The sequence below is a fragment of the Gopherus evgoodei genome, chromosome 1, assembly GCF_007399415.2.
Source record: "Gopherus evgoodei ecotype Sinaloan lineage chromosome 1, rGopEvg1_v1.p, whole genome shotgun sequence".
Lineage (NCBI taxonomy): Eukaryota > Metazoa > Chordata > Testudines > Testudinidae > Gopherus > Gopherus evgoodei.
The window spans coordinates 299,383,663-299,409,567 of NC_044322.1; the positions used below are offsets into that span (position 1 = coordinate 299,383,663).

The 25,905-nt window shown below is 40.0% G+C and overlaps 1 protein-coding gene across 6 annotated transcripts in view; it reads right to left on the bottom strand.

Moving 5' to 3' along the window:
* CNOT2 (CCR4-NOT transcription complex subunit 2) overlaps positions 1-25,905 on the bottom strand; it is a 151,305-nt gene that overhangs the window by 47,985 nt on the left and 77,415 nt on the right. For 3 of the 6 annotated variants that reach the window (XM_030548748.1, XM_030548747.1, XM_030548744.1), the window contains 2 exons: positions 12,211-12,333; positions 1,736-1,792 (listed from right to left, as the gene is read on the bottom strand). In XM_030548748.1, the coding sequence (XP_030404608.1) occupies positions 1,736-1,792; positions 12,211-12,321 (168 nt within the window). In that variant the 5' untranslated portion in view covers positions 12,322-12,333. Of the gene's footprint in view, positions 1-1,735; positions 1,793-11,354; positions 11,412-12,210; positions 12,334-19,298; positions 19,396-25,905 lie in introns of those variants that run through there. The other 3 variants (XM_030548745.1, XM_030548746.1, XM_030548749.1) reach the window with 3 other exon arrangements.

A 25,905-nucleotide genomic window follows, 5' to 3' on the forward strand; every position in this document is an offset into this window, starting at 1 on the left:
AGACCTAATTTAAATCCACAAATAATATCCAGACCAGTGCATAGCTAAACATATGAGAAAGGTTGATAATTATCTTCTTAGTCATCAACACAGGACAATCATGCTGTATCTGTTGTTACTTTGTTTCTGTTACTTATACAGCACAACAGGTACCATTTGAATGACAAAAGTAAATGAATCACAGTTTTAAAGGGAGACAGCATTAGGTTTACCATTTAACAAAATTAGAAGTTAAGCAAATAAATAATTAACACAAATAAACTAGATCTATCATATTCTTCTGGTTTAGCTTTCAATTCTTAATAATTCCCCTTTTATCTTAAATGCAATTTAAAACAGACCACTGCAAAATTTCCCCCAAAATAGATTTTCTAACAAGCATTTACAAAATGTAAGACCAATAAAACCATTTCTCTAAGTTATTAAAATTCCAATGAAGAGTTTAAAATAAACATTTACAGTGAAATATTTGCAATATTCAAAATATTTATAAGCACTGAAATTTTGAAGTGAAAATTACTATCGACTTTATTGTTTAACTTGAGGAAAATGTAAGAAATAAACTGCCTAAATAGTGAAAAATAAACTGATTTTTATAATTCTTTCAGTTTTAATTTAAGGTGTAAATGATATCATTAACACCTTTGTTTGCTTTTTAAAAGTTTAGCATCTCTTTAAAACTCATATATACAATACTAAGGTATATAATATGAGTTATTAATCAGACAAGAGATTACTGGGAAAGTTGCAATTTGGTATTATGGAAGATGCCATGAGTGATTAAGGCTAAATTGATAAAACAGACATTTTAATCAGATTAAGAGACTGGCTGCACTTCATTAATAGATGAATACTGAAGGTGAAAGAATGAACACTAACTAATAAATACATTACTAACACAATGCAATACATTCACTGTACACTCAATGAGCCATTTCTAATACAGCAGCACAGAAGAGGAGCATGACTGCATGCATGCAACGGAGTTTGGTCCAAAGAACCATTTGAAACTTGAATACTTATTTGCATTCACCAGTTCTCTTATACTGTTGGTTTAAAAATAGGTGTGTTAGACATAGCTTTGTAGTAAACAATAGAAACAATTTTGTGATATATTGAAAGACTTACATACTGACTTAACTCTCTTGTAACTAGGCTTGGCAGAATTCAATTTTTATCTTTACGATTTCAACAGATAAACTGATGTTTCTATTAACCTTTTTTTACATTTTTATTGAGTACATGTTCACAGTTGTGCAGAATTATGGGTTAAGCTTTTTTCTTCTATTTTTATGCATTTAAATTTTCACAATTGTGGGAAATCATGGGGTGGGGGAGTTAGACAATTATTTAATAACAGTAGACATTTGAAATTTAAAAAGTTAAAGTTTTAAAAACATTGAAACACAAACTGTCAACACCACGTGTCAAAATATACAAAGTAAATATCCTTAAATCAAACTCTGAAGTTCTCAGGCAGCATTTTTCTTAATTTGCCTATCTGTATATTTCTATTCTAACGGATGGAAAAAAATTTTCATTGGTTTATGTGTTTACAGTGAAAGACCTTTACTGATAAAAATCTAATCCTTCCAAGCCTATTTACAGCCCATGTTAAACAAAAATTCTTAATCAGTAGTTTGCTGATAGTTAAAATTCTACCATGAGAAATTGATTTTTCTCTCTCTATTTCTTTTACTACATTCATTCCAGTTTGGAGAAAAAAAAAAGTTACCTGTAATTTCTTAAAATGTGACTCAGAGATGCATTTTACTTCCTCCCTCTCTGCAAACTGAAGGACAATATAAAGTACAAAACATGAATACCTGTTTTCCTTTCTAGCCAAGTAATACTGATATAAGTTTACATGCCCAAATTAGATATCTTATAGGTAATAAATATAGGTAAAACCGTATACATTCCAAACACTTGACTCTCCCATCATGCAGTTTATATTTATTATGAAAACCATTTTTTAAGTGGTCGCAACTGTCTGTAACAATTTATAGTATGTTTATCAATGTTGCAACATGTTTTTTTAACATTATACAATGGATGCTTATATTTGGTCAAGATAGTTAAGTCCAAAGCAGACTGCGGAGAGTTACAAAGGAATCTCACAAAACTGGGTGATTGGGCAACAATACAGCTGATGAAATTCACTCTTGATAAAGCAAAGTAATGCACACTGGAAAACGTAATTCCAACTATGCATACAAAAATGATGGCGTCTAAAGTAGCTGTTATCACTGAAAGAGATCTTGGAGTCGTGGATAGTTCTCTGAGAACTCAGTGTTCAGCAGTGGTCAAAAAGGTAATGTTAGGAACCATTAGGAAAGGGATAGATAAGATGACAGAAAAGTATCATAATGCCTCTATAGAAACTCACGGTATGCCCATATCTTCAATATTACATGCAGATCTGGTCGTCCAATCTCAAAAAATATATATTGGGATTGGAAAAGGTACAGAGAGGACAACAAAAATGATTATGGGTATGGAACAGCTTCCATATGAAGAGAGATCAAAATGACTGGGACTTTTCAGAGATGATTGAGGGGGGTGTGGGGTCTGATAGAGGTCTATAAAATCTTGACTGGTGTAGAGAAAGTGAATAAGGAAATGTTATTCACTCCTTCACATAATACAAGAAACTAGGGGCTGCCAAATGAAATTAACAGGCAGTAAGTTTAAAAACAAACAAAGAGAAGTACTTCTTCACACAACACACAGTCAACCTGTGGAACTCCTTACCAGGGTATGCTGTAAAGGCCAAAACAGAACAGGATTTAAAAAAGAACTAGGTAAGTTCCTGACAGATAGGTCCATCAATGGCTCTTAGTCAGGATGGACAGGGATGCAATATCATGCTCTGAGTGTCCCTAGCCTCTGTTTGCCAAATGCTGGGAATGCACGACAGGAGATGTTTACTTGATTGCCTGTTCTAATAATACCCTCAGAAGCATCAGGCATTGGCAATTGTCAGAAGACAGGATACTGGGCAAGGTCAGTAATTCTCAAACTTTTGTACCTGTGACCCCTTTCACACAGCAAACCTCTGAGTGTGATCCCCCCTTATACATTAAAAATATTTAATATATTAACACCATTATAAATGCTGGAGGCAAACTGGGTTTTGGGATGGAGGCTGACACCTCATGATTCTCCAAGTAATAACCTCGCAACCCATGGAGGGGTCACAATCCCCAGTTTGAGAACCCCTGAGCTAGGTGTACCACTGGTCTGACCCAGTATGGCTGTTCTTATGTCCAGCAAGAAACTTCCTCAGACTGTTGTCAAATGATAGCAATGCACCTTTTATTCATCTCTTAAAATGTCAATAAAAGCTTTTTCACCTATAATGAGGTGAATGAAGAGAGTCTCTCTCATCTCTCAGATAGGACAGCAGGCTCCCATCCTTACTGCTTTCTGCATTAGCAATATCATCAGCTATTGCAGGGAAATGGCACTTAAGCTCCGAGTTTCGTAAGGTAAGCAGAGGAAATAAGTTTGACAATTATATTTTAAAATATATTTGTAAGTTTTATGAAAATACATATCTCCTGTTAACATTAAACCTATCATGCTAACCTGATTTTTGCCAGAGATGAACTTTCCACTTTATTCAAATGGATCAAAGCTAGTCCTCCATTAAGAAATAATTATTTATCATCTAAATTAATGCTACTAAAATACCCAGTTCTAACCTCACTGTACCTAGTTCCCTTGTAATGTCAGAGGATCCCATGGGCATGCTTTTGACACACAACCCTAAATGTTACCTCTCAAGTTAAATCGTGAATCTGTCAAATTTTGAGCTAAAAGCCTCTCAAATATTAACTAAAGGTATTTAAGCTAAATTTTCTCAGGGAAACAAAATACTGTCGTTTTATTCATTACCCCAGCAAGTGGCAAAAGCAGCAGAAGGCAGAGATGTCAAACTCTAAGGCTAGACACAATATTCAGCAGCCTGAAAAAACCTGTCTCCTGAAAATATACTACACAAAAGCCAGTAGGACTTTATCTGCAACCAACTGAGACTTAATATTTGTAACGGATAAAACTCTAAAATGTCAAAACAACATGTTAGAGTACTGCACATAGCCACAAAATAAAAACGTTAACAAATGGAAGATAAGGAACTAAAAATTACTAAAATGATTAATATTTATAATAGAGCTTTGAAAGCATAAACATCTATAAGTGATAGTCATTATTACAAATATGGAGCCCCAAACCTGAATGAGTTCTGTAAGTGCCCCTGCAATACCAATAGTTAAAAAAAAAAAAAAAAAAGCAACCCCCAAACCATCCTGTTCCCAGCCAAACACCATCTTTTAATCAGGGCTTTGGAGCTGTGTTCCAGCTCTGCTCCAGAGCTCCAGGCAAAAACCTGCAGCTTCACTGATCTGGAGCTGCTCCGTGCTCCAGCTCCGGGCTCGGCTCCAAAGCCCTGCTTTTAATCTCAAAGCAGAATGGCAAAACTCAAAAATAAAAGCAAATGCATATGAAGGCTATTAAAATTCAGTAAAAGAAGAAAAAGTAGACTTCTGTTGCATACTTCTTTCAACATTCAAAAAACAGCAATCCAAAATGGATGGGTTGAACTCATATCTTTAAATGACAGCAACTCTACATGAGCAGGTGGTGTGATGACAAACTTCAAACTCCATTTGGCCTCTCAAGATATTACAAGCAAAAGCTTCCAATCAAAAGGTATTTACACTTCGAAATTGCTTTAAGCCAGCTTTTAACAACTTAAAAGTGTGTTGTAGGGAACATTTTCAAAGCTCTGAGACTCATACTATCACATCACCAAGGAAGTTTTCCTTATCGGATGTTGTATGCCAGATGTGCCTCCCCCGCTTCTGTAATGCAGCTCCGATCCCCATGCAAGAAAAGCTTCTGTTAAAATATGAGTCACTTTCTCACGAGTCACCTTTTGAAAAAATTAATTTGATGTCAGAACAAAACATCAAGCCTTGAGAAGATGAAGTCTGGAAACTATAGAACAATTCAGATTTTCCAGGCAAGACAAAACTAGTGAACTAATCCAAAGATTATGCTGATGTCACCGATCATCTTTGTTCTGCAGCCTTTTTTGTCAGTCAAAGGACTGGGGAAAAAAATGAACACCAAATCAGGGAGAAGGCATGTACTGCAAAACCTGTTTTACAAAACATGAAGGTCTCTCTTTTGTCATTACAGATGCAAACTGACAGAAATAGATGTGTCTGTGAGAAGTGAAATTATTTGTGGTTGCATGGCTATATTATGGGATGCAACCCAGACCGGTGAAAAGTTGTGTCACTGTTTACCCTGTAACCCCGAGCTTGCCTTGATTTTGTAGGTGTCGCAGGCAGAGAGCTACAGTAGCAAAGCACTGAGGGTTAGAGGTGACAACTCGATCCACTCTCTTCTGTGAGCCAACATGCAATTAGAACATCAGCCAGTGTATTTTTTCTCCTCAGAAGAGAATAGGGCTCAGAAGAATAAGATACTTTTCTGACCAAAGCTCACACAATAATTGATTCAGAATTATCACCCGTTTGGATGCAAGCAGTCACATTGTTAATTCAAATTAGAATCATTTTTGTTTCAAGTGGAATTCTGAGTTGTCAAAAGAAGATCAAGATGCTTGAAGCTCTATAAAATGCATATTCAATTCCTTTGCCAAAGATAACCCGCTACCTTGAGTCACATGTTGACTCTTGTCCAGTGCAATCCATAGCAATAGCATTTATGGGTGTTTTACCCATAGCCCGTGACAGGTGAAATGAGTGAAGATCTACTGACTCCAAGCAATGAGCACCCAATATGGAAGAAGAAAAGGATTAGATGACTAGGGTGGAGTCTGATCTAAGAAACCCCTGTGTCATAAACAGATAGTTAAGGGTTAATGTCTCTTATCTGTAAAGGGTTAAGAAGCTCAGTAAACCCGGCTGACACCTGACCAGAGGACCAATGGGGGGACAAGACACTTTCAAATCTTGGTGGAGGGAAGTCTTTGTTTGTGCTGTTTGTTTTGTTCGTTGTTCACTCTTGGGGCTAAGAGGGGCCAGACGTGCAACCAGGTCTTTCTCCAATCTTTCTGAAACAGTCTCTCATGTTCAAAATAGTAAGTACTAGCTAGAAAAGGTGGATTAGTCTTATGTTTGTTTTCTTAACTTGTGAATGTGTATTTTGATGGAAGGAGTTTTACCTCTGTTTGCTGTAACTTTTAATCTCAGGCTAAGGGGGAGGAAGTCCCTCTAGTATATATGAGCTGAATACCCTGTAAACATTTTCCATCTTGATTTTACAGAGATAATTTTTACTTTTTCTTTCTTTAATTAAAAGCTCTCTTTTTAAGAACCTGATTGATTTTTTTCCTTGTTTAAGACCCAAGGGGATTGGGTCTGAACTCACCAGGGACTGGTGGGGGGAAAGGGGGGGGGGAGGTTAATTCCTCTTTGTTTTAAGATCCAAGGAGTTTGGAACAGTGTAATCTCTCAGGGTAACCCAGGGAGGGGTAAGTCTGGGAGGGGGAAAGGAGGGGGAATGGTTTATTTCTCTTTAAGACCCAAGGGGGTTGGGTCTTGGGTTCCCCAGGGAAGATTTTGGGGGAACAGGAAGTGTGCCAAAACACTATATTTTTGGCTGGTGGCGGTGCTATCAGATCTAAGCTAGGAATTAAGCTTAGAAGGGTACATGCAGGTCCCCACTTTCAGGACGCTAAAGTTCAAAGTGGGAAAAATACCTTGACACCCTGCATTATACATGAAGTCAGCAGACCCAGTGAATTAAGACTGTCCAGGTTCTGGGTGGGCAGGTGAGTCACTGAACTACATGTGGAATTCTTCCACAACAGAAGATTTCAAACTCTGGTTATCTAGAGCTGAATTTCCTAGTGAGAATCTAGGTCGACTCTGGTATATCCTTTTTCTTCAACTAAGGCCTTGTCTACACTACAGAGCTTTGTCAACAGGAGGAGGTGTACACACTGCAATGCTTCTTACACCAACAAACTCTCCTGCTTCGCCGACAAAATAAAACCATCTTGACAAAAGGCGTAGAGCTTTTTGCAGCAAAGTTATATTGACAAAGTGTGAGTGTAGACACCTCATTTGGTTATGTTCTAATAAATAGCTCCAGGAGGTGTCCAACAAATGCCTGATTGCTCTGGTCAGCAGTTCAAACGCTGCTGCCCTGAACCAAGGTACACAGACATCCACCCTTCCCCTTTTAATAGCCTGGGAATTTTTGAAATTCCACTTCCTGTTTGCTCGAAGTGGACAGCTCACATCACATCTTCCCAGCTGACCAGGGCAGCTCCATACAGCAAACGCTCTCCCGGCTGGAGCACACCTGAGTTGCTGGATCTGCTGGCATTGTGGGGAGAAGAGGCTGTGCAGTTTCATCTCCACTCCAGCCATAGGAACTTCAATACCTATGGTCAGATTTCTTCTGGCATGTTGGATAAAGGCTATGAACGGGACATGCTGCAGTGCCATGCACAGATAGAATAGCTGAGGCAGGTGTACCAGAAAGCAAGGGAGTCAAACTGTTGACCTGATGCTGCACCAAAGACCTGCCATTTTTATAAAGAGATGGATGCCATCCTCAGTGGAGACCCCACCGCCACCGCCACGAGCCCTGTGGATACTTCGGCAGGGCTGGAGTCAGTGGACTCAACTCCAAGGATGAAGTCATGGACAAGGAGGTCGAGTTGGAGGACAATGTGGAGCACATGGCAGGATCGTCCAGTGGCACGGCAAGTCAGGATCACTTTTTTTCACTCTGGAGCGATCTTGCCAGTCCCAGCAGTCTGTCTCTGGCATGCATGATGCAGGAGAGGAGAGCTCAGATAAGTTGAGTTGATGCTGCTCAGTTATAAGAGGTAGAGTTGTCCTTTGCATTGCATATTCTTGAAGTGAGTGAAGGGATATAAATGTACATGACTAGCTGTGTTTGCCAGTGCTTCACATTCTCCCCTGTGCAGCTAAGCAGTGCGGCAGAACAATGTGTTAATGCACACCAAGATTTCACAGGATTCCTGCAGAGATCTCTAGAAAAAAAACTTTCCTGCAGGTACTTGCCAATCCTCTGCCAAAGCTTCCTTGGCAGAGGTGCTTTGTTCCTTCTCCTGTTGTAGGAAACCTTCCCATGCCAATCAACAATCATTTGTGCAGGGACCAAAGCAGCACACAGGCAGGCAGCTTAAGGACACGGTCTGAGGCCACACGCATGGAGGAGATGCACTCTTGCATCCTTGCTTACCATCAGGAGTGAAATATCAGCTTCAATGGCCCCCGCCTGCAGAAAATGGTGGCAAAATTTACAATATTGTTCCTAGTTGCCTGCAGTGATCCCCTTTAAAAAAAACAAAAAACAAAAAACAAAAAACCACACACCTAGACCGTTTGCCCCATCTTGAGCACTCTTTTTCCTCCCCCCAGGCTGAACTCACCATGTTTAGGGCATTCGACGAGCTATGTGCTTGCTAAGGCACAAAGAGAAACTGATTCATTTAAATATTTTAAAAGATGTGCATTTTACTACAATGATTCGATGCTGGGTGTGCACTAACAATCATGCTTCCGTGTATTGTTTCTTGTGCTTCTGCAAATGTGGCCTTCAGGGGAACTCCCTCTACACACCAGCAGATAAGGAAGAGACCAAGGAAGGACAAGGAGGACATGTTTTGAGAGGTGCTCCAACCCTCAGAGGCCAAAAAACAAGAACACAGGGTGTGAAGAGAGACTTTAAAAGAAAATTACAAATCAGACAAATTACAAATCAGACAGGCAGGACAGAAAGGAGAGCCAGGAGTGAATTTTAATGGGGCAGGAGCAGATGATAAAAGTGATGGAGGAGTAAACGGAGATGTTGAAGTCCCTAATCATGCTGCAGGCAGAATACATGCATGCTCCCCCCACCCACCCCAAGCCAATACAGAACTGCTTTTCAAGCCCTCCCCAAACACCTCCCACACATTCCTTGCAACTTCCTAGAATGTCTCGGTACCCTGTTCATGCCACCCCTTCGGAAAGCTTCCAAAATGATAGCTGGACTTACAAACAGCTATAAGAGCCTCCACTGCCTTTCATTGTTATCGCCTTTCCCACCAAGCCTTTTGTATGTGCTGTTGATTGGTATTTAATAAAAACACTCTCTGAAAGATAACCAATCTTTATTTGTCTCCTACACATGGTGGTTGCTGCTGGAATTAATACAATGGCAATTTGATCATTTGCTGACTACAGGAATCATCAGGTCAGGAATCATCAAAATTTTCATGCAAGGTGGCAAGTTACAAAAGCATGGCAGAGTGCTGTACAGAAAGACACATTACTGTTGCTCATTGTCAAAATGGTGCCTCAAAGCCTCCATGATTTGAATAGCGTCCCCTTGTACCTCTCTAACAGCCCTGATATCTAGCTGCTCAAAATCAGCTGCAAGGCGATCAACCTCCACACTCCGCTCGAGAAGAAACTTTTCACCCTTAGCCTCACAAATATTATGGCGCACGCAGTAGGTTGCTATGGACATGGGAATATTTTCCTCATTTAAGTCTAATCTGTCATAAAGGCAGGGCCAGCATGTTTTTTAATCTTTCAAAGGCATGTTCTACTGTCATTCTGCACCTGCTCAGCCTATTGTTGAAGCGCTCCTTGCTGCTGTCCAGGTATCCCATGTAAGGCTTCATGAGCCATGGGAGTAAGTGGTACGCTGGGTCTCTCAGGATCACTGTGGGCATTTCAACATCCCCCGCTGGAATCTTCTGGTCTAGAAAAAAAAAAAGTCCCTGCTTGCAGTTTTCTGTACACCCCAGTGTTCCTGAAGATGCGTGCGTCAAGCACCTTCCTGGACCACCCTGTGTTGATGTCAGTGAAACACCCACGGTAATCCACAAACACCCGCAATACCATAGAGAATTACCCCTTTCTATTAATATCCTCAGTCGCAAGATGGTCCGGGGCCAAAATGGGGATATGCCTGCCATTTATTGCCCCACCGCAGTTATGAAATCCATTGCCACAAAGCCATCCACTATTTCACACACATTGTCAAGAGTCACAGTCCTTTCATAGCAGGATGCGATTAATGGCCCTGCACACTTTTTGTTAATATAGTCCCAACGGTAGACTTCCCGACTCCAAACTGATTCGCGACTGACCAGCAGCAGTCTGAAGTTGACAGCTTCCATAAAGCAATCACCACACACTTCTCCACTGAGAGGGCAAGCTCTGCACACAGTTTCAGGAAGGTGGCTTTCCGCATCTGAAAGTTCTGCAGCCACTGCTCATCATCCCAGACTTGCATAACGATGCAATCCCACCACTCAGTGCTTATTTCCTGAGCCTAAAAGCAATGGTGCACAATGTGCAGCTGCTCGGTGAATGCCAAAAGTAATCTGGCATTGCTTCTTTCCATGGTACGCAACAGGTCAGGCACCTCTGACTCCTGTTCAGATTGGATGCTCATGATATATTGCATGACCAGCCATGATCTGTTCCTAACAGTGACCACAACAGTAGAGAACAGTGCAAGATCCATGCTTTCAGACTGAGATGGAGGGCACACAGTAAACAGCGGCCATTGAAAAATGCCACAAAACGCAGTCAGAAGCTCATGGGATGATGAGATGGAAAAAACTTCATAACTCGAGGCTGAGTCAACATCCATGATGCACTGCAATCCACTTCACCTTCCCACAACTCCTAGCAGCAGAAGGTGGCAAGTAGCACAGTGGGATAGCTAACCACAGTGCACTGCTCTCATTATCAATGCTAGAGCACCAATTGTGGATGCTCTCTGCCAACAGAAGGAGCATTGTGTGAGCCTGCACAAGCGACATAATTATATCAGTTTTTGATCGTTGGTATAACTTCCGTTGACAAAACTCTGTAGTGTAGACAAGACCTAAACCAAGGCTCTCAAATACTCTTACAATCTCTTGAACTACTTGTGGTGCTGTTTGTTGCCCAACCACTTGCATTAAGTCATCCAATTATAAGACAAGACTTCAGGTGCCCTCCCCTTAGTTTTGCTGCTTTCACCTTGGTAAAGTCTTAGCATTGAAGCTATCTTAAATGGCAAGCCAGAAGAACACTATGACAGGCACTATATAAACAGCTAGCTAGAGGCAGAAAATATAGTTTTGCATCTAGAGTATGCATCTGGAAGAGGGTCTAGAACCCTTCTGTTACTAAAATGTAATGAAGAAAAAGGCTCTCCGTTTGCCACTTGAAAAAAAATTCTAAAGGGCGTGGCTGTTGAAAGGAAATATATAGTGATAGTGCTGCAAAAGTGTCAAGTCAAACAATTCCTTAAAGGAGTAAAGGGCTAAGTATTCCATCTCCTAATGTTACCTTCTCAAAAGGATATGCCTTGCTGGAACAGAAGGCAATCATGGGAAAGGTGTTCTAACAAACTACTATAGGCCCTTATGCTGTGCATAATCACACTAAAGTCATGTCAACACTTATCTCCGGAGTGATCGATCCAGCAGGGGTTGATTTATCATGTCTAGTGAAGAAGTGATAAAATCGACCACCAAGCCCTCTCTCATCTACTCCGGTACTCCACCGGAGCAATAATAAGCGTACGCAGAGTCAATTTACTTAGGTCTCGTCTACACTGGGGGTGGAGAGTGTGAGCTAAGTCCTCAATTTTGAGTTTTCTAGAAGAATTTTGTCCTTCTACATGCGTCTGAACTATAAGAATCTCCCTGCCTCAGAGTGATTCTTGGAGGAGGAATAATATAGTTCATTTTTTTCCAGTAGATTTGAAGAACGTTTTTCGAATCTTAATCACCTGTAAAAGAAGGAGTAGCTTTTATTTAGAGAATAAGCAATGCTTCAACAATGGGCCAGAAACACAACCTTGGGGACAAAAAAAGAAAGGCATGTTCTTGTGCAATGGCCAGGGTTGGACATGCTCCTAATCTTTCTCAAATAGCTGAATTTGAAAAGTAGATCCAGGCCATCTATCTAGGACTTCTCTGGGAACTAAACTACCTTTATCTCTAGCTGAGAAACTATGAGTAGGGCAATGAAGCAGTTCATTTGAACTACCTGTGTGGTCCACACACCAACTAACTTACATAGGCTACAGCTAAAAGAAATTCCTGGAGTACAGGACATTCTTTCCTTATTTCGACTTCATATACCTTGTTATGAGATTACTCCATTATTAAAGGGCAAAAATATTGTTTGCTCAGCTTACATCTTTTTCCGACCGATGTGGGAACATTGAAGACTGGCTGTAGTACATGTTTTCATCGTGGTAGTCACTGTCGACCCCCTCTACAAACTTCTTTCTTGAAGCACCAAACATGCTGTTTGTCACCTAAATAATAAGAAAAATAATTACACTCTATACACAGTAGCTTTCTAAAGAAAGAAGAGGGATAAGGCAATTTGTATAGTAATGGTCACTTTTAAAAACGTGCAGTTTGTGTTGCTGCATATTTTTATGCTGTTATGCAGGTACTTCTGTACTACAGAATGGTCTAAACATTTCATGGGCATATTCTACAACTAAAAATAAGTTTTGATAAACAGCTAAATAAATAAGGAAATACTGTCATCCCTCTTACTGGATTACTAGGATATTTCAAGGTCCCTTAAAACCCGAAAGCAAAAGCATGACATTAATTTTATATTAACAGAGACGCAAAAGCATACATTATGTTGTGGAATACGAGGAGACTTTTTAGATCCGTGTACTTCTGCATATAAAGATTTTTTTTTGCTTTCAGCAAAGTTTCAGAAAACCAGTGAAGCATTTCAGTGCAATAATGATAAAAAAAATTATACCTGCTCATGTAGACATTTCTATACAATGAAAAAAGCTTGGTTAGAAATGTGAACTTAAGTGCAACATTCTCAGATATTTCTGATATTCTGTAGAGGTCATTTTGATTTCTGGTTCAAGGAACTCCAAAATAGTTATGACAAAATAAAAGATTACAAAGCCACACTTACTGGAGGAGCTGGTGGGAACCCTTATATTTAGGTTGTTTAACACTTTCCATTCTAAAGGATTTTTGCACTCTTTTCTTTGAGAAGCATTAACACATACATGCTTGCAATCAGTCTTTGATATTCACCTGGAGAAACCTCTCAGGTTGTAAAAATGCCTTTTTTCTTTGTCCCATAAAATTCCATTCAGATTTAGCAAAACTGTCAAAAAAAATTTAGTTGCTATTTCCTCTCCCTTGCTTTCCTTCAACCTCTGGAAAATGTTGGTAGCCTCAAAACCGCTGAACGTTCTAAAAAGTCCAGCTCAGGGAACTGCCCGAACAGCAGCACCATCACCACACATTGCTGGTAGTACCCGGGAGCTGCCAGAGTCAGTGAGGCAAGGGGCAGGATAGAGTTCATTTGAGAGAGCTGGGTTTGGCTTCCCATGCCAATCCCTCCCACCGCCCCAAGTGCACTCGGGGGTGGCATGGGGGGACAAACTAGAACAGACACACCCAGACCCAGAACATTGGCTTCAGTGTCTCATTCCTCCACACTCTGGGATAAAAATCTTCCTTCTGCCAGCTACTGTAGTTGCATTTATAGCTCAAGTAGTGAAAGTCTCTGCCAAAGGCTCAGGCTTCAAATTCTGCTCAGGATGCTGTGACAAAGTGGCACTGTTCTTAATGTTTCTTCTGAATACTGTGTGGGTGCCTCAGTTTCCTATCCATTTCTTAAGTCTCCAGTGTGCATAAGTGGCTGACACTCTGTCTCCTGGCAACAAATGGCCTGGGCCCTTCCCCCTGCAAGGGGATGGCTAAAGGTGAACAAAGAGATCAGGTGACCTCCTGGCCTGGGAAAGGCCAGAAAGGAGGGGCTGGAAGGGGTTTTCAGTTGGCAGCTGGCTGGGAATGGGAAGTGAGGGCAGACGGGGTTGTCTGGCTGGCTGGGCCCCAGAATGGACCTGGTTGAGGGGTCCTGCTTTCTGTACCTATTAGCTCTGTATTAGACCATGCTCCTATCATCTACTAAACCTCTGTTTTACTGGCTGGCTAAGAGTCACGTCTGACTGCGAAGTACGGGTGTGTGCAGGACCCTCTGACTTCCCCAGGACCCCGCCTGGGTGGACTCGCTGTGGGAAGCTCATAGAAGGACAAAGGATGCTGAATGCTCCAAGGTCAGACCCATGAAGGTGAAGCCGTGTGAGCTTCTTGTCCTGAAGACAGTCTGCTCCAAGGGAGAGGAGGCTCCCCAAAGTCCTGATTGGCTTTGTGAGGAAAAGTTCCAAAGCATCGCCCAGGGACTCTGTGACAGATGCACAATAGGGAGACTGTCAGAGTTACACACAAACACACACACAGACCTACTTTTACTTTTGTCCTTTAAAAAAAACCTAGGAAATTAACACACTTAATTTTTTGGTATGTATTTGGGTTTCAAACTAAAGCATTAGTTAGGAAATGCCAGATTTACAGTTGCCCTTTTAATCTTAATTTGGCCCCATATGCATTATTATACATAAGGCGCTACCAAATTCACAGCCATGAAAAATGAGTCATGGACCGTGAAATCTGGTCTCCTGCGTGAAATGTGATCTTTTGTGTACTTTTACCTGATACTATACAGATTTCACAGGAGAGACCAAGGTTTCTCAAACTGGGGGTCCTGCCACAAAAGAGGGTTGTAAGGTTATTGTAGGGGGGTTGCAGCATTACCACCCTTACTTCTGCGCTGCCTTCAGAACTAGGTGGCTGGAGAGTGAGAGCTGCTGGCTAGGCGCCCAGCTCTGAAGGCAGGGCCCCGCCAGCAGCTACACAGAAGAAAAGGTGTCAATACCATATCATGCCACTCTTCTGCACTCCTGCCTTCAGAGTTGGGTCAGGACCCCTACAGGTACAACACCATTAAATTTCACATTTAAAACATCTGAAATCATGAAATTTATGATTTTTTAAATCCCAGGATCATGACATTGACCAAAATGAGCTGTATATTTGGTAGGGCTCTAATTATATAGTCTTAATGGCAGGATCACACACTATTTTCCCCAGGAACCCTACCTCAGTCAATGCACAGGGTAGATTCATAAGGGGGCAGACTAAGGTTGCACAGGCAACCAACCAACTGTAAATTCCTAACTTTTGAGTGCTTTACTACCCAATCTAAACAGTATTATTTTATTAATGTAGTTTTTGTATTAATAACATTAAGAAAAGGAGGTAACTGAACATCCAACAATGAAGCCCCCTTGGGCTTTTATCAACATCAAAATGTTCTGCTATTAAATTAGATACATTAAAACAATTACACACTTAACTAAAACAGGAACTGAAGCAAAGCTTTGTAAAAATCTGTATTTTATATGGTATCTCAGTATTCTCTAAGCCAAACAATATATACAGTGCTTGTGTACACTCAGCTAGCTAATAGACTTCCCTCCACACAGCCAGGGTTCAGATAATCAACTAATGTGTGAAAATGCACCTTCTTCCACCTATTGTGGATAAGTCTACTGTGCAAAAAGATTGGCTCGGTCAAAGTTGTCCAAGAATTTAAAAGGATGGGATGTTAGTCACAATCTCAACCTGTTGTCTCTCTGCATGTAATATGCATGTTTAAAACAACTCTAACTCCTTGAAATATCAAAAAAGAATCTGAAAAAAAGAGTCTAGAAAATAAAATGACACTACTAACAATGGAGCATGACTCCTGATATCAACGTGTGAATTTTCAATCATTCTACATCTTTGGCATAAAATGTGAAGTGGTAGGAAGTTGCATCATCAAAAATGCTGAGAGTTTCCCCTAAGCAACAATGTGGTTAGTGCACCACAGGTATGGGAATTATCTGAATAATGGAATGGTGAGCCTTGGCTGGATGGGAGCAATTCTTTAGTCAGGTCCCATGCCTTCTGCACTAGTGATCCTTCAGAGTAAAGCAGAAAATATGCCATTTGGCCAGATGTACAATGAAATAAGGGAGTGGAGGGGTTGTTCACTGATCCCATTAGGCAGTCAACTTACCAAATTCCCTGAATCATGCACAACCAAACTCTTAAATAATAAAATATTTTGACTCCGCTAAAGTATTTGTATACATGCTCCTAAACCACACCTGCAGTTTCGCTAATCAAAAGTATTTATTGCTGCTGATCTCAAAACCAACTTAGTTGCACAAATTCCCACTACTCTTATTGAAATCATGATTTTTATACTCAGAGTGCAAGCAATATGTAGTTCAGTAAATTTCAGCTTTATTGGCTGGAACTCCATAGAAACTGAATAACTCTGTACTAATGTTGTTGTACTAGCAGTAACTCATCCCCCATTACAATTAATGTCATTTTGCGGCTTCCCGTATATGAAAGGAGAGTGGTTCTCTTTGTTAATATGAAATCCACATATAGCATTTATCAAACAAAAAATAGTCTCGTAACTTTACATGATATTTTCAAGCATATATGAGAGTCCAGACTGTGAAAAACTCAACGGCAGCTACTGAAATTAAGCTGTGTTTAGATAATAAAATATTTCTCATTTACTGTACTGATCAACAACATTTAAAATACTATGCATGGAAGACTTTAAAGTGGAATTCAGTTATAGCGAAAATCTGATTACAATGAAATGGAGTATTACTATTCTTTAGATTGTAAACTCCTTAGGCAAGAGCCTATAATCTACTGTATTAGCACAATTCTAGACAATATAAAATAAAACACAAAGAAGTGTTCCAAATTATATCAACGTAGTCAACTGTCAGACATATAGTGAAACTTCACTATAAGCATTAAGCATATGTGCCGAGTTGTCTCAGAATGCAATTGTCACCTACCAGATGAAACGGAGCATTTAACAGCCTAAGAGAATTATCCTCTCCTTTGCTCTGTTTGAGAGGATGAGAGAAAAGAAGATACTTTACACCCTGTGTGGGCAGGATACAGGAATCCTTGGCTGAAGCTACGCCTAAGCAAGGGACAAAGAGGAATTAGGCCTATCAACCAACTACTTCTCTTGTGAGGGAGTAAATATATAGCCTCTGAGGGTATGTCTACACTGCAGTTAAAAACCAGCAGATGGCCCATGCCAGCTGATTTGGGCTCACAGGACTTGGGCTAATGGACTGTTTCATTGCGGTATAGATGTTTGGGCTTGGCCTGCAGTCTGAGCTCTGGGACCCTCCTACCTTGCAGGCTGAGTTCCAGCCCAAGCCCAAATGTCTATACCACTTAGCCCAAGCCCTGCAAGCCCAAGCTAACAGGCATGGGCCAGCTATGGGTTTTAATTGCAGTGCAGACATACCCTGAGAGGCCCATTTAGAGTTCTCATTTTGCAGTACACCTTGCACCTGCATCAGAGAGTAAAGAGGAAAACCTTTAGATAGGTAGGCCCTTCTCCTATTATGGTGAAATTCTGCAATTAATTACAATTAAAATATCTTCTGAGAACATTGGTGTCAAAGCACACACTAACAGATATTTTCTATCTCAAAAAGTATAACCACTGTAAATTTAAAAAACCTTACAGTAAAAATACATCAGGTATGAGAGAAACCAAGCACCACAGAAATGCACAATGAAAAAGGTGAAACATGCCCAACTAAGATTAGAACTACAGTATAGGATTCCACATTAATGATTTGCTATTTGCTGCCCCAGAGTTTTGAAGGGAGGGGCACATGCCTGTGTAGCTGTATGCAGGGCAGCAGAGCTCAAAACAGTGAGCAGAATGGCCATAGTGGGCATTGGGGATACCAAGGGAAGCCAGTTATGGCAACATAATGAACAGCAACGTCTACACTGTCAATCTGTCACTTTAGCTTTGCCACAAAAAGCTTTATGCCTCTCATCGAGGTGTTTTATTTTGTCAGCAAAACAGGACAGTTTTGCTGACAAATGTAGCTTTGTAGCGTGTACATCTCTTGTCAGCAAAAGCTGTCTTCTTCCAACAAAAAACTGTGTAGTATAGACAAGGCCTAAGCAATGGCATTTTATAGGGACACTGGACCGTGTGAATACAATTACTAGCTCCGATTGTCTTGCAAGGATTCAGCAACTTCCATGCTTTTTCGACAGTGATATTGGTGCATCCGCTAAAAGGATGATTAAGCTAGTTAACTAAGGTCACTGTACTTCTGAATGAGAGTGCTCGTGGTGGGGGGGGGGGGGGAAGAGAAGAGATGGGTGCAGGGTGGCTGGTAAGGAATTAATGCACTTCAACTTCACACCTTTAGTCAGTCTTAACTTTGAGTGTACCTGGTTGACAGGCACTTACATGGCTTTATCCGTGATTGTGGTGCCAGGTCTACACTACGTACAAAGTTTTGATCACATAACTATATTGGTCAGGGTTGGGAAAAGACCAAAAATCTAGCTGACACAGCTATGCAAGAAGTATCCCCCAGGCAGGCATAGCTATGTGGCACAGCTATTGTCATGTGGGGAGGTGTTGTTATTGTGCTAACAGGAAAACGGTCTCTGGGCACACATTCCATCTAACATTATGGGGTTCTGCTAGTATAGCTATATGGGGAAACACTGACAGCGCAGGCAAAGTCTGTGACTCACACTGTTGCTAAGAGTAGGAGGAGCTTTTATATAAGTTTTTGAACTGTCTGCTCCCCCTATAAAAGGAAGCACTGTGGAAGCTGAAGTGCATTCTGGGAGTTGTAGGCATATAATAGAATCAGAGTATTAAGAGTACTGCCAGCCATTCTCAGTGTGAACCACAGCATGGATCACACCATGGAACAACACTGATGATGTTTTACATTAATACCCAATTTTATAAGAAAATCAATAGCATGACAGAATCAGATGGTTGCTGAGGATCATTAACTACAGTGGGAGGAAGTGGGAGGATTAGAAGATACTGAAATTGCAATCGCAGTATTCAGCTCAAGAACTGTCCCCAGAACAAGCAGCTAGCTGATCAAGCAGCCTACCATTAATATCCACTTCACACACTTACTAACCACAAACCTGGCCTAAAAGGCAGGCTGGTTTTAAACCATGTTCCAGACTATAGCAGGCAAATTTCTGAATGAGAAGGAGAATGTCCTACAGTCTCTCTGCAGATTGTTGCTGCAACATTACAGTGAGAGCCCACAAGATGAAAAATAGCTTGTGTCAACAAGAGAATAACTATCGTTTGTGGAGGCTGGCTACAAATGTAGAACAATGCTCACTGGCACATATTTTGTCTAATCAAAGTCGTCATAACACAGGTGTGTATAACTAAAAGCACCACAAAAGTGAGCAACTATTAGAAATATCCTTGCAACAGAAAGAAGGTCTGATAGCAAGTGGACTTTACCAACCATGGTGGAGCTAAAGATAAAAAACTCACTTGCTCGTTCTTGAGCCACAAGAACCATCAGAAAAAGTTAACCAGAAAGGTTACTTCCCCATTGTGATGCAGTCCCTGGTAGATCACAGAGCCCAGTCAGCTACAAGTGCATGATGGACATAAACTCAAGAACTCTGGCTCCTATGAGAAGAGGCAGAAAGAAACGTATTTCCCATCAGATATCAAATAAATTAACAGGGAAAGCAGGGTATTTCAACCTTCATCCTATTTTGTTTTCCCTTGGCTAATGAACTCATCTCGGAATCACACCAAGAGAATCAAGGGTCACTTTGGTTAAGTGTGAATCTGAATGGCTGAAGGTGAGGCAGAGATGACTTCTAATGGTGTAATGGCAGTACTATGTCCACATTGTTATTTCAGTGGGCTACACTTTGCACAAAAGTTTCTGAAAGGCATGAATGAAGAGGCAGAATGTGCCATTAGATTTGTCTAAAAGAAAACTCAAGGGGTTCCAGAGTCCAGCATTGTGTAGGCTGAAAAGTTAACACAATGAATGCCAATATTTTGTGACTGTGGCAGCAAAGGGTAAGAAAACACTGACATACACATAGCAGCTGTAGGAAAAGCTAAGGGGTATATTAATTGCATTTTGTCACCAGCTTCCAGATTATGTATATTGATTATTTTTTCATACTTCCACTGTGCGGGGAGAGCGGGAGAAATGGAGCATGAAAATGATTTTATGATAGGATCTCCGACAACCATTACAGCACAGCCAGCTTTTGGGCCCATCATTTGGGAGGGAACTAGAAATGTAGAAAGAATAATCATTTTTAAAATACAAATGAAAGCTGTGTTTCTAGCCCTTTCCCCAGCAAATGTAGTCTTGAAAATGAAACCAATGTAAGACGACCACTAGGGTTAAAAGGTACAAGCAGCTCAAACAGTGTAAATCAATTACCACCACCGTGGCCGCATGCAGCCCCCAGCAGATTTTTTTTGCAGGCACAACAGCATGGGCAGAGATCTGGTGGGACAAAGCAGCAGCCCCACCTTGCAGCACCCAGCTGTTGCTCCTAAATAGCTGTTACTAAGGGCAGTGAGATGCGCCAGCTTGGTGTCTGTGCTGATGCTGCCAGCAGGGATCAGCGCCCTGCAGCATGACGTCTTCAGGCAGCACCTTTGGAGACACGTGGGGCTGGCATGTGCAGCGCTGGAGGTGGCTTGTCAGGGAAGGCAGAGGTGGCAGGAAACAGAGATAAATTGGTGCTTCCCCCACCTGGGGCCGCACTTGCTGTTTACAGTTGCTGTAGCTACCGCAGCAGCCCAACAGCTATGAGCTGCTCCAGGGTTTGGCAGCTCCCCGGCAGGGTGAGGGGCTCCTGCTTCATGACACAGAGCACAAGAATATGAGCAAAGTTCAGGTAGAATTATTGTACAGACATCCACCTTGTACCCAAAAAGCAAAAAGAAAAGAAAACTGTTTCAGTCCAGTAAAGAATTGAGACAACTGTGCATTATTTTTTATTATTGAGTCTGCCAAAAAAAAACAAAACAAAAAACAAAACATAAATAAATTACGATATGGACATGTATCTGTTCATATTTATTTGCTTTTCCTAAAATTAAGTATTTTAGGAAAAATTGTCAGAGCAGCCACCAGCAAGAGTTGGTGGCCACACCCCAAGGCCACCAAAAAAATCTGTTTTGAGAACCCCTGTGCTAGGTTCTTATCCATCCAGGGTTGCCAGCTATCTAGAACGTCCCATCCCTCAATGTATACTTTGTATCTAATTTGTATCAGCTAAGTTTGCCATGTATTTTAAGGAATCTTCTTGTTTACCCTCCCCAAAATCCTTAGGGAGCTCTGCAGGGCAATTATGGAGGATGAAAGCCAATTATGGGTATGTGGGTTTTGCTTTTTTTTTGTTGGTGTTTTATTTTTTTGAGAGGGTGAATTGTGGTGGTCAAAAAATTGTTATTGATAAATTATTATACTAGACATTACTGTACCATATTCACCCCCTCAATATTGCCATAGCATCACTTAGTGTTGCATTCAATACTCAATTCAGTAAGCCTAATGTAGACCTGCTGGCTGTAAGCTTAGGTGGTGAGCTCCATTCAGATCACCTGATCACTCTAGATCCTGAGCAGGTTCAATGACACAGGCCCATGTACAGCTCCAAAAGGTTTTCACTAGAATAGACATTCAACAAAGAAAAAAAAATGTGGATAGCTAACACTAGAGTATCACCAGCTTATAAAAATACATTTGCTACAGCTCTTTGCAGTTTAATTGTAGTGAAGTGCACTCATCAACTCCTTCCATTCTCACTCTTGCATCTTTCTTTGATTCGTCCTCTATAACTGGGATACCCTCCCTACCCCATGTAACAAGTATCCATCCTTCCGTCTTAAATACTGCCTTAGAACACAACTCACTTGAATAGTGCGGCCATACTCATCCACAAGTGGTGCTATTATATGTGCATATAAAAAAATATCTGTACTATTATTTATAATGCAGTAGCAGCTAAAAACTCCAGACATGGATCAGGAGCCCACTGATAGGCACTGTGCAAAATACATGCACCCACCACACGCACACCCAAAAAATGGTCTCTGCCCCCAAAGTGTGTGATATTTTGACCATTGTCTGTCATCTTAAAGTAAAATCCTTGTCTTACCTTCTGTACACTGCTGAGCATACTGTCAGCGCTGAGTGAATAATGCTCAGCATTGTATACCATGCAAGATAGTGGCCCTTATTAAATGAAGAATTGCCACATGGGATATCTGAGGCACTAGCGGCATAGATGGTTGGAGGTGGGGGGGGGCGCGTCACAAAAGCTTGAAACACCACATTGTGGGAGGAAGTTAGGAGGACTACTTAAACCAGTGAAGTGCTTGAGACTTCCTGTCCATGCTGAATAGCAGAACCATCATCAGTTCAACCTGACCACAGCTAATGGCTGTGTCCCAGATGCTCCATCCAGACAATAAAACTAATGCTAGAAAATCTAGAGATTGTAAGCACTCTAAGTCAGTGTTTGCACAGAGCAAAGTAAAGTGGGATCTCCAAACGTGACTAGGGTTTTTGGGCATGACTGTAATACGTTCAATAAAATTAACTATAATGGGTGGACATATAAAGCATAGTACACATATTACAAGCTTGAGGTATTCCAATCAACTGTCATTTGCACTCTCTTCACTCAACTCATCTGAAGGATAGCCACAGCAACACAACCAAAAACACAAGGGGTGACTGAGTGGGGTTGTGAGAGTGTGTGGAAAAGAGGGGAATATTTCAAAGCAAAACAATAATCCCTCTCGTTCATAGAGAAAACAAACATATGTTATCAGTGAGTGTTTTGTGCAACAAAGTATGCTGCTGAATGTGAATAATTGGGGCCAATAACCAGCAAATGCCTTGCTATCACAGAGTTTGATTTTTGTGATAAACATTTCTATAAACGTCTCTATAAACTTCTGTCTTCACAAATTTCAAAAAGATCTCTTTCCTAATCACCAGTGATTTAAGATTTCTCATATGGATATAGATTAAATTATATTAGAGTTTAGCAGCTTGAAGCAAATAAGTAACCGGTTTAGAATACTAAAACTAATTCTCTCTATTAAATGTTTGTTTTTCAATATTATTGTAGGTATCACCAAGGGAGATTTGGTTTATCATTTTATTGGACTCAACAGTACACTAAGATATTAAGAACTTTTCTTGTAGAATTGATGATTTAAAAATCTCTCTGTAAAGCAGCAAATTTCTGCATTATTTATGTCAAAATTGATAAAATTCTTCTTTACCCCATAACAGATCCAAAAACTTTTATTCAATGGTACAAATGTTTTTCTTTCTATGTCTGGACTAAGTGTTTAAAGAAAGAAATTGTGATATCCCATCTTGTCCCTCACAAAGACAACAGCATTTGCCAAAAGGTGCTGTCTGAAGTAGTGGCAATAAGTCAAGATAATTACCTCTCTCTGGAATTGACTAATTTTCATCAAAAACTTCCTACTAGTCAAAACCAGTAAGTCTTGCATTGTCCAGTAGAAATTATCTAGCTAGCAAGTTAAAATTTATTATACTTTTCCTTTCTGTTGGAAACATTAACTTGTCTTTGTAAAACAAAACAAAAAAATTCTTATAGAAGTGTTTGCTTAGTGAATTACAATGAAATAATACAAATATGTATGAGCCTAATTTAGGAAGTTAAAAAGCCACTGAATCAGGCTGCAAGTCAAGTCAGAACATAGCATTTGCAAATAGATCGGAAGCCACTTTTACCAGACCATATAAATAATTTCTATGTTAAGTAAATAAAATTGTGGCTGATCATCTCACTTCTCAGTGCCAAAGATAAATCTAATTTGATGCAAGTCAACTACAAAGTACCATATCTTTCCACATTCTGAGCTTTCTAGCACAGGTTATAATAAACACCACACATACATGTATTAAAGTCTATGAAAAGAGACAAAGTATGACTAGAATAAAATACATCTATACCCCGATATAACGCTGTCCTTGGGAGCCAAAAAAATCTTACCGCGTTATAGGTAAAACCGCGTTATATTGAACTTGCTTTGATCCGGCAGAGAGCGCAGCCTCCCCTCCCCTGCCCCTCGGAGCGCTGCTTTGCCGCGTTGTATCCAAATTCATGTTATATCGGGGTAGAGGTGTATAAATTATGTAAAAGTAAATACATGCACTTACTTTGTAGGTAGAAGTGTTAGCTGAACCTACGAAATCAGTGTAATTGCAGTTCTGAGGGTATTTGCTTATTGATTTTATTAGAATAAAAGACCAGTTATTTTCATTTAATAATAAGTTCCAGAAGAAAAATTAAGGTTATTTAATACAGTAATTTTTATTAGGCATCAAAGGTGAAGTTTTTAACTAATCCATAAATTTACCACTTTTTCATTTTCTATACTAGTCTAAACGTTAAGTTTAACTAACTATTTGCTGTAGAATTGGACAAAAATTTTCAAGAATACCCTATAACTGCCCTTCATCTTGAAGTTAGTAAAAATTAATTGCATATTAGGAAAGGAAAAATAGTTTGTAGCCAGAGAATTACTTAGGAGTAGTTTTGTCAGTTTCTCTAAACCTATTCTTTACAATAGTTTTTCAGAGCAGTATGGATTATTGGCCTGTAGTAAGTACTCATATATACCCATATTATGACTAACTTCCAATACCAGTGACTACATTAAACCAGGACAAGAAACACAGGTGAAATCCTTGGTCCACAAATTTTGCCATTAACTTCAATAGGGTCAGAATTTCACCCCTGGTCCCTATAGCACTTTGTGGTTCATGGCTTTCCAGTGAATGTACCAGTAATTTAGGAATGCACAATAATTCCACTGAAACATGCCTCCACCAAAGCCCAACTGTCTAGTTTTCAGTCATATATATATATTCAGTCAGTATACATATACATATACATATACATACACATACACACACACACACCCTAAAACTGAAGCTTCCGATTTTTCCACAAGATGACAAACTACCTTTAAAAAGCACACAAGAATAAAACATTTTCACATCATGCACCATTTGCCAAATTCCACGTGAAAGTGCAGAAGCAACTCTAAATCAAATACATTACAAAAACAGTCTTTAAAACAATTTGTGGGAGAACACTTATCTTCCCTTTAGAGTGTTTGATTAGGGGGGTTGGGAAGAAAAGCTGAGAACAGAAGAATTTTCATACTGAAGGAAAATTAAAAAAAGAATAAACTTTAATATTAAAAAAGAATTGCTTGACTTGACTGCATTTTTCTCTTTCCTCCACTATTACTCAACAACTTTGTTTTTAAATAAAACCTCTCAGTCCAGCATCTCTTTTTTATTAGTCCAGCAATGATGACAAAGCTCTGTAATTATGCATTCACTTGGTTGTTGTGAGATGTATTGTGATGCAATTCTTAGGATTTCACCATAATATCAAAAAGGAGGAGTGCTTTGTAGAAGCAGTACACACCATTCTAAACAAAATAGTTTTGATGATGTATTAAAACAAACTGAGAATAGCAATATATATTTTAGAATGATCTATCTGAACATTTTGCCTGGTATGATAATCCTTCTTCGAATAAGAAGGGAGTTGTTTTTTTTATATAAAAAACTTTCATGGAATATCACACAGTTTTCTCTGTGGATATAATCCCAGAAATCAACAGGATCTGACCTACTTTCCCAGAGTCGCATTTTCTTCAAAGCTTCTCCTTCAACCTCCAGACTGCTACACGTGGCCAACTGCTCAAGAAATGGGAGACAGATTTGGTCTTTGATTAAGTGTAGTCCGGAATGAAACTTTGGGGGTGGGTCTAGGACAGTTTTATTTATGCAAAATAATGTAGGGTACCGAGTGAGATGAAAATGCTTGAATATTTGTGTTGTATTCACCTATTACATAGCTTTTTACAAAAATGATTAAGAAAATTCTTTTCTAGGAAAAATCTGATTCACTCCTTTAAATAGCCTCAGAGACAAGGCAAGAATGTTACACAAATTACAGCAATTATTTTAACCCAGCTGAGTCATGTTTAGTGAAAGAACTCCAACAAATAATTCTCAGACACGAACATAAGAATTGGCCATACTGGG